We start from the raw sequence: 9,353 nt of genomic DNA, 5'->3' as shown, positions 1-9,353 counted from the left end.
ACACACAGATTCCCACTGTACCATCACCCCAGCTTAGTGGAAATCGGGTACACAGGTGGGAGGGGAGGGGGACACCCCGCCATCAGCCCCCTGTCCCACTCCCCCCGCAGAGCAGACAGGAGGACACTCAGGGCCAGGAGTGACTCCAGGGACGAACGGGGGCAGGGGTCAACAGGAACAGCAGCGGCTGCACATGTGAAACAGGGCAGAGGCTCGATGGCTGGTCGTCCCACTGCCCCCTGCAGCTCGGGTCTCTCCCCGTCCCCATGCTGCTGCTCCCCTGCCTGCCATGCCGCCTCCGTCAGCCCAGCTGGTTCTTGGCAGCAGGTCAGGTTGGAATCCAAACCCTGCGCACGGCGCCCCCTTGGGCGGGCCGACCTGGGCGGGGCCCCTACAGCCCATCCCAAAGACCGGCCCTGCCAGGGTGTGAAGCTATGCGCTCTAGCCTGCTGTGCAGTAACAGCCCGAAGAGTTCTGTTGTGCACTTTGACATACTCCTGCTCTCAGTAACTTTTAGTGCATTGTAGTATGGTCCATGCAGCAAGCCAGTGCGCATGCCAGCACCCTGTGCAGAATAGGTCAAACCCTGGATGCTATGCCCTAACTCGCCATGTAGCAAGCCCTCTGTCTCTGGGCCATCTATAAAATGGGAATGATACAGTATTGCCAAAGCTTGTGATTATCTAGGTCAGTGGTTTTAAAACTTTTGTTCTGGCGACCCAGTTGAAGAAAATTGTTGATGCCCGTGACCCAAACGGAGCTCGGGATGAGGCGTTTGGGGTGTGGGAGGGGCTCAGGGCTGGGGATTGAGGTGCAGGGGTGAGGGCTGTGAGGCAGGGCCAGGGATGAGGGGTTTGGGGTGCAGGAAGGGGCTCTGGGCACGGCCGGCTCCAGCGTTTTTGCCGCCCCAAGCAGCGGGGGTGGGGGGGAAGCCACGATTGGCGGCACTTCGGCAGCAGCTCTACCGCCGCCACTTCATTCTTCGGCGGCAGGTCCTTCCCTCCAAGAGGGACTGAGGGACCCGCCGCTGAATTGCCGCCGAAGAGCCGGATGTGCCGCCCCTCTCCGTTGGCCGCCCCAAGCACCTGCTTGCTGTGCTGGTGCCTGGAGCTGGCCCTGGCTCTGGGTTTCAGGGGGGCTCAGAGCTGGGGTAAGGGATTGGGGCACGGGCTTACCTCAGGCGGCTCCCAGTCAGCAGTGGTGCTAAGGCAGGCTTCCTGCCTGTCCTGGCACTGTGGACTGCGCTACGCCCCAGAAGCAGCCAGCAGCAAGTCTGGCTCCTAGGCGGAGGCACGCAAGCAGCTCCACGTGGCTCTCGCCCGCAGGCACACCCCCACCCCCAGCTTCCATTGGCTGGTTTCCGGCCAATGGGAGTGTGGAGCTCATGCTCGGGGTGGGGGTAGCGCATGGAGCCCTGTGGCTGCCCCGCCTAGGAGCCGGACCTGCTGCTGGCCGCTTCCAGGGCTCAGCATGGTGTCAGAACAGGTAGGGACTAGCCTGCCTTAGCCGGACAGCACTGCCAATGGGACTTTTAACAGCCTGGTCAGCAGTGCTGACCACAGGCGCCATGACTCTTACATGTTCCTTACATTCTGCAACCCAGTACTGGGTCGCGACCTGCAGTTTGAAAACCACTGATCTAGGTCATGTAATCTATCTACGATTACATGAGAATCTTGGCCTTTTTCAAAAAAGGCTTAGTCCTCATTACTAAAGAAAAAAAAATCCTGGCTCACCACTTACCCGAAAAGCTCAGAACCTAAAGGGCAAACATAAAGAACTCAACACTTATCTTTCTAAAAACTCCCATGAGTGTGGGATCTCCATGTTCTCAATCCTGTAATGGGCCTGCCCTGGGTCATAGGACCGCACTGTCGCTACAGACACCAAAGAGTGAGAGTGGCTCAGATTTAAAAATGTTATTAAAGCTAATGTTAAAATTATATAATACACGGGTTAAGAGTGTCTGTACATCTGGGTGTAGTGCTTAGATTATCCAAAAGTACAAAATCTGGTTTAAAGGTCATACAATACATAAAGTACTACATCATGGGGGGAACCATGGAAGCAGCTTCAATAGAAAGGGGCCCTGCTCCCTGGAGCCCTGTACCTCCCATTCTGTGTGCTGTCGCTCCCCCTTCTGCTGAGTGTCCCCATTTCCCTCATCCCCGAGCTGAGGGGCCCTGCTCCCCCTTCCATCCCTGTGCTGAGTGTCCCCGTCCCTGTGCTGAGTGTCCCCATTCCCACCCCTCCCCCCATCCCTGGTCTGAGTGTCCCCATTCCCACCCCTCCTCCCGTCCCGGTGCTGAGTGTCCCCATTCCCACCCCTCCCCCCGTCCCTGGTCTGAGTGTCCCCATTCCCACCCCTCCCCCCGTCCCGGTGCTGAGTGTCCCCATTCCCACCCCCCTGCTGAGGGCTCCCCTCGCCCGTCCCTGGCTGGGGGAGGGGACCACGCGGGAGCCGGACGGGGCCGTTGACCGCCGGGTTTCTGGCCCGGAGGGGGCCGGGCCGCGGCGGCCGCTCGATGTTTCGGCGCTCGGCAGGAGGCCGCGGAGCGAGGAGCAGCCATGGCCCTGAGCGGGGTGCGGGTGCTGGAGCTAGCGGGCCTGGCGCCCTCCCCGCTCTGCGGCATGATCCTGGCCGACTTCGGGGCGCAGGTGGTGCGGGTGGATCGCTCCCCCCGCTCGGCCATGAACACCGACGTGCAGGGCCGGGGCAAGCGCTCCCTGGCGCTCGACCTGAAGCAGGGCGCCGGGGCGGCGGCGCTGAGGAGGCTCTGCCTGCGGGCGGACGTGCTCGTGGAGCCCTTTCGCCACGGTGAGCGGCCGGCCTGGGCCCGGGCGCCGCAGGGTCTGAGCGGAGGGAAGGGGGCGGCTGCCGCCGGCAAGGGGAGGGCACCTGGGGGCAGGGGTTCGGGTGCTGTTGGGGGAGGGCACCTGGGTGCAGGGTTTGGGGGGAGGATCCCTGGGTGCAGGGTTTTGGGGCAGGGGTTCGGGTGCTGCTGGGGGAGGGCACCCGGGTGCAGGGTTTTGGGGTAGGGGTTCGGGTGCTGCTGGGGGAGGGCACCTGGGTGCAGGGTTTTGGGGCAGGGGTTCGGGTGCTGCTGGGGGAGGGCACCCGGGTGCAGGGTTTTGGGGCAGGGGTTCGGGCGCTGCTGGGGGAGGGCACCCGGGTGCAGGGTTTTGGGGCAGGGGTTCGGGCGCTGCTGGGGGAGGGCACCCGGGTGCAGGGTTTTGGGGCAGGGGTTCGGGTGCTGCTGGGGGAGGGGTACTGCTGACTGAAGAGTACTAGGATGCAAAGCTTGGGTGTGTCTGGTGGATCAGAGATGGGGGTGCTGTGCCAGGGAAGAGATTCTGGGGGTGCTCTGCAGGGGAGAAGAGGCAGAATGGGGGCTTGGTGCCAGGGGTAAAGTTGGGGATGGTGCTGCTATAGAGGAGGAAAGACAGGTGAAAAGAGGGCAGTAGTCAGATAGCGTTGCCCCACTTGGGAGATCAGATCTGCTCTCAGGGAATGACAGCTCTCACCTGGCTGGATGCAAAATAGTGTGGTTGGTGCAAATGCCATGGGGCAAACCCAGATTTATGGGACACAGCAACCCACAGAAGAGAGTTTAAGGTTAAAGTATCCTATCCAAACAATGGCCCATTAAGCCTCAAACAACTTTGACAATTGTCCAGGAGCCCGTGGATGACCCCAATGGATGTATAATGGGCAAATTGTGGCGTGCTTCGGCCTTGACCCTGCAAAGACATGCTTACACTTTTCAATGGCGTAAACACTTGTACTCCCAGTGTGTACAGTTTATCAAGCGTGTAAGGCTTTGTATGTCTGGGGCATTAGTTTTTAATATGGAGGTGCTGTTTCTGTGGAGACAACAGGTCCAGCATGCTCTGTTCTTTCCTAAGCCCTTGATCCACAAATATGGCAAATTTTAGCAGGAGTCTCAGCTTCAAGTTGCATATCACATGCTGATGCCTATTGTTCCCTTAGGGCTGCAATTCTGTATTAAAGATTAAGGATTCACTGAAGTATTCATGTGCTGTGTTGGGATAAGAGGGAAGGTCCTTTCATGGATTGAGAACTGGTTAAAAGGCAGGGAAGAAAGGGTAGAAATAAATGGTAAATTCTCAGAATGGAGAGGGGTAAAACAAGTGGTGTCCCCCAAGGGTCAGTCCTAGGACCAATCCTATTCAACTTATTCATAAATGATCTGGAGAAAGGGGTAAAAAGTGAGGTGGCAAAGTTTACGGATGATACTAAACTGCTGAAGATAGTTAAGACCAAAGCAGACTGTGAAGAACTTCAAAAAGATCTCACAAAACTAAGTGATTGGGCAACAGAATGGCAAATTAAATTTAATGTGGATAAATGTAAAGTAATGCACATTGGAAAAAATACCCCCAACTATACAGACAACATGATGGGGGCTAATTTAGCTATAACTAATCAGGAAAGAGATCTTGGAGTCATCGTGGATAGTTCTCTGAAGACGTCCACGCAGTATGCAGCAGCAGTCTAAAAAGCATACAGGATGTTAGGAATCATTATAAAAGGGATAGAGAATATCTTATTGCCCTTATATAAATCCATGGTACGCCCACATCTTGAATACAGTGTACAGATGTGGTCTCCTCATCTCAAAAAAGTTATACTGGCATTAGAAAAAGTTCTGAAAAGGGCAACTAAAATGATTAGGGGTTTGAAACGAGTCCCATATGAGGAGAGATTAAAGAGGATAGGACTTTTCAGCTTGGAAAAGAGGAGACTAAGGGGGGATATGATAGAGGTATATAAAATCATGAGCGGTGTGGAGAAGGTGAATAAGGAAAAGTTATTTACTTGTTCCCATAATATAAGAACTAGGGGCCACCAAATGAAATTAATGGGCAGCAGGTTTAAAACAAATAAAAGGAAGTTCTTCTTCACACAGCGCACAGTCAACTTGTGGAACTCCTTGCCTGAGGAGGTTGTGAAGGCTAGGACTATAACAGCGTTTAAAAGAGAACTGGATAAATTCATGGAGGTTAAGTCTGTTATTAGCCAGGATGGGTAAGGAATGGTGTTCCTAGCCTCTGTTTGTCAGAGGGTGGAGATGGATGGCAGGAGAGAGATCACTTGATCATTGCCTGTTGGGTTCACTCTCTCTGGGGCACCTGGCATTGGCCACTGTCGGTAGACAGGATGCTGGGCTAGATGGACCTTTGGTCTGACCCAGTACGGCCATTCTTATGTTCTGTGTTCTGGCCATACCAGATTTAGGACTAAAGGGTCACTATATCATTTTAAACATCAATCATTGTAAAAAAGCACATTTATCTGCATTACTAATAACACCTGTGAGCATTAAAACTGGGACCTTCATAAATCTGGTGTGCTTTTTCTCTATGTATTCTATGTATTCTCTATAGTATATGGGTTTTGATGTGTTGTGTGTTTTTTTTCTCATAGACTGTACAGTGGAAATCAATAAATCCAATTTCATTTTAATTTGTAGTTTCACATTTTCTGTGTTGAAATGTTTGTGTTTCCATGGGATTGTTTAGTTAAAAGTGACAAATTCAATTGGAATCTTACAATTAATATAATGGAAATTTCTATTGCCCTTTGGTTTTGTAAAAACGTTGTTACAAAATTTAAATATGGGTGCAAGTATGAGTTGAGACTAGTGTCTCATTAAGGGTAAAATTCCATCTGCGGTTCCTTGTAATTCTATAGCTAGATAATGCATCTCATGGACCTGGTCCTGAAATTGGCTCAATGCTGATTTGGATCTTCAGGCATAGAGCCAGTTGTAGGATTTGGGCCCAAGTGATATATGGGGAGATTTTAAATGGCACAAAGAGCAGTTAGGCATCCAAATCCCATTGGCTTTCAGTTAGTTTCTTTGTGATATCTGTTGGAGTTGGGCTTTTGAAAATCTGTCTGTCGTGGTAAGAGCAAGCAAATTTTGTGCCTTGTCTAGTAAATTTTCACAACAGTTTTGTGAGGCTGTATTATAACTTCGGTGGTAGTAAAGGGGTCTATAAATGGGTATGTTTTTGACTTCATAATAGGTCTCCATGTTGAAAGTGCTTTACAATCCTGAGTTAACACTGACAGAGCTAAGATTGGTTATTTCCAGATTAAGATTCTGAGACATTGATCCTTCAACTGCATTTATGCAGATACAAAGCTTCATCAGTATGGTTTCATGTGGGTGGATCCAATTTGTATTTATAATATACAGTCATGGAACCTCAACATTTCATTTTTTCAGGAAGGGGGTGGATTTCTTTTTGTCTGTTTAGGAATTTTCTGTTATTCAGTGGAGTTCATCTTTCAGGTCAGGTGGAAATTTGAAGATCCAGATCTGTATAATTATATACACCTCTACCTCGATATAACGCTGTCCTCGGGAGCCAAAAAATCTTACTGCATTATAGGTGAAACCGCGTTATATTGAACTTGCTTTGATCCACCGGAGTGCGCAGCCCTGGCCCCCCGGAGCACTGCTTTACTGCGTTATATCCGAATTCGTGTTATATCGGGTTGCGTTTTATCGAGGTAGCGGTGTATATTATTAAATACATACATACATATCAGCAAATTTCTCTGCTTCTCTGCCTAGCCATTACCAGTTGACACTTTCCAGTCAGTGTCATGCTAGAATTGGGTCTTCAAGGAGTTGAAGGATGATAGGGTTGTGATTTTATAGATTACCGGTAATTTGGGGAATTTCCATTCATAAAATGTGATGTGGAAGAAGGTATGAAAGCAATTTTAAGAATCCAGTATTTCTCCTTTCCCTTCCATATAAGATTGTGTTGCTCTGCAGTGTCAGCTCTGTTTATCAGACATAGTTCTGACCAAAGTTTAGCTGTAATTTGCTAAACACAGATAAAAGTCCATTTTACAAATTATACACAGCTTGAACATTTCGTCTGGAAAAAACAAACAAAAAACAATACACTTTTGGGGGGGGGGGTGGACGGGCGCTAAAGGGAGGGAAAATTTTCAAAATGTGAATTTACAGAGTTTTTCATCCCTGTACATTAAAACTGACCAAACCTACATTTATTTAATTTTGCAAAAGTTTCTTGAGCTTGAACCTACAGAAGAAACTTTTTTTTGTACAGTTTCTGCAAATCATTTGCTGAGTGTATAATTGCCCTCGTCTGCTCTTGTTTTTATGATAGATAAAAAGTAATAGTAGTAGATGGCTAGGCTAGCGTAAGGATAAAATGGAGTGTCTTATGCCAAAACTGAAGGAAAGAGGGGAATTATATTGGGCAGGTAAGCAAGGAAAATGTCATTGAGCTATATTCTGATAAGAGACAGAAGCAGTCCTGAGAAAGTTGTCCAGAGGTTCAGCCTTGTAAAGTTTGCCTCTTTCTTTTTACTATGGTGCATGATCTCCTGGGAGCTGTCTCTTTGATTCAGCTATGAATTGGTCCTAGGACTGACCCTTGGGGAACACCACTAGTTACCCCTCTCCGTTCTGAGAATTTACCATTTATTCCTACCCTTTGTTCCCTGTCCTTTAACCAGTTCTCAATCCATGAAAGGATCTTCCCTCTTATCCCATGACCACTTAATTTACGTAAGAGCCTTTGGTGAGGGACCTTGTCAAAGGCTTTCTGGAAATCTACCGTATATACTCGATCATAAGCCGGTTTGTTTATAAACCGGCCCCCCCAAGATGGATACGTAAAAATGGAAAATTTTTATGACCCGTTCATAAGCTGACCCTATAATTCAGGGGTCAGCAAATTTTGACTCCCGGGCCATCGGGATAAGCTGCTGGCAGGCCGAAATGGTTTGTTTACCTCGCGTCCGCAGGCATGGAGGTAAACCTAAGTAAACAAAGTGTCCCGGCACGCCAGCGGCTTACCCTGATGGGCTGGGCAGCAACTGGTGGGGAAATTTTTGGGGGGAAGAAACTAGGGGTCAGGGGAGTAACCCCTGTGACCACCCCCCACATCACCCCATGCCATCCCTTCCCACCTTATCTGGGGACGGCCAGGGGAGGATGTCTCTGACCTGGCTGGAGCTGCTCCGGCAGGCTGGGCAGTGCGGCTGCAGCCTGCTCCGGCAGGCCAGACTGGGCGGCGCGGCTGCAGCATGTTCCAGTGGGCTGGGCCGGGCAGCACGGCCGCAGTGTGCTCCGGCGGGCTGGGCGGGGTGGCCACAGCCTGCTCTGGGGGGCGGGGCCGAGCAGCACGGCTGCAGCCTGCCAGCCCTGGAGTTGCAGCTGCTTCGGAGGCTGGGGGGAGAAGCTGAGAGACTCTGGCCCCGCCTCTTCCCTTCTGTCTCTGCTGGCTGTGCTGCCTCTCCTTGCTCCCTCTGTTGGGGGGAGGGGCTGTGTCCCACCTCTCTCTCTCTATACCCGTTTATAAGCCGACCCCCTTCTCTGGTGCTTCCCTTTTTTACTAAAAAAATTCGGCTTATGAACAGGTATATACGGTAAGTACACTATGTTCACTGGATATCCCTTGTCCACATGTTTGTTGACCCCTTCAAAGAACTCTAATAGATTAGTGAGACATGATTTCCCTTTACAGAAACCAAGTCGATGTTTGCCCAACAAGTTATGTTCTTCTATGTGTCTGACAATTTTATTCTTTACTATTGTTTCAACTAATTTGCCCGGTATTGATGTTAGACTTACCGATCTGTAATTGCCAGGATCACCTCTAGAGCCCTTTTTAAATATTGATGTTACATTAGGTATCTTCCAGTCAGATAGGTACAGAAGCTGATTTAAAGGACAGGTTACAAACCATAATTAATAGTTCCGCAATTTCACATTTGAGTTCTTTCAGAACTCTTGGGTGAATGCCATCTGGTCCCGGTGACTTGTTACTGTTAAGTTTATCAATTAATTCCAAAACCTCCTCTAGTGAAACTTCAATCTGTGACAGTTCCTCAGATTTGTCACCTACAAAGGATGGCTCAGGTTTGGGAGTCTCCCTAACATCCTCAGCCATGAAGACTGAAGCAAAGAATTCATTTAGTTTCTCTGGAATGACTTTATCATCTTTAAGTGCTCCTTTTGTATCTTGATCGTCCAGGGGCCCCACTGGTTGTTTAGTGGGCTTCCTGCTTCTGATGTACTTAAAAAACATTTTGTTATTACTTTTTGAGTTTTTGGCTAGCTGTTCTTCAAACTCCTTTTTGGCTTTTCTTCTTACATTTTTACACTTAATTTGGCAGTGTTTATGCTCCTTTCTATTTACCTCACTAGGATTTGACTTCCATTTTTTAAAATATACCTTTTTATCTCTCATTGCTTCTTTTACATGGTTGTTAAGCCACGGTGGCTCTTTTTTAGTTCTTTTACTGTGTTTTTTAATTTGGGGTCTACATTTAAGTT

General features: G+C 49.6%; 1 protein-coding gene across 1 annotated transcript in view; it reads left to right on the top strand.

Moving 5' to 3' along the window:
• Nucleotides 1-2,568: 2,568 nt before the first annotated feature.
• AMACR (alpha-methylacyl-CoA racemase) overlaps nucleotides 2,569-9,353 on the top strand; it is a 30,578-nt gene continuing 23,793 nt past the window's right edge. Inside the window, exon 1 of the mRNA XM_065406650.1 lies at nucleotides 2,569-2,818. Coding sequence (XP_065262722.1) covers nucleotides 2,569-2,818 — 250 coding nt within the window. The remainder of the gene's footprint in view (nucleotides 2,819-9,353) is intronic.

This window comes from Emys orbicularis, chromosome 6 (assembly GCF_028017835.1).
Source record: "Emys orbicularis isolate rEmyOrb1 chromosome 6, rEmyOrb1.hap1, whole genome shotgun sequence".
NCBI lineage: Eukaryota > Metazoa > Chordata > Testudines > Emydidae > Emys > Emys orbicularis.
This window is presented reverse-complemented; position numbering and strand designations above follow the sequence as displayed.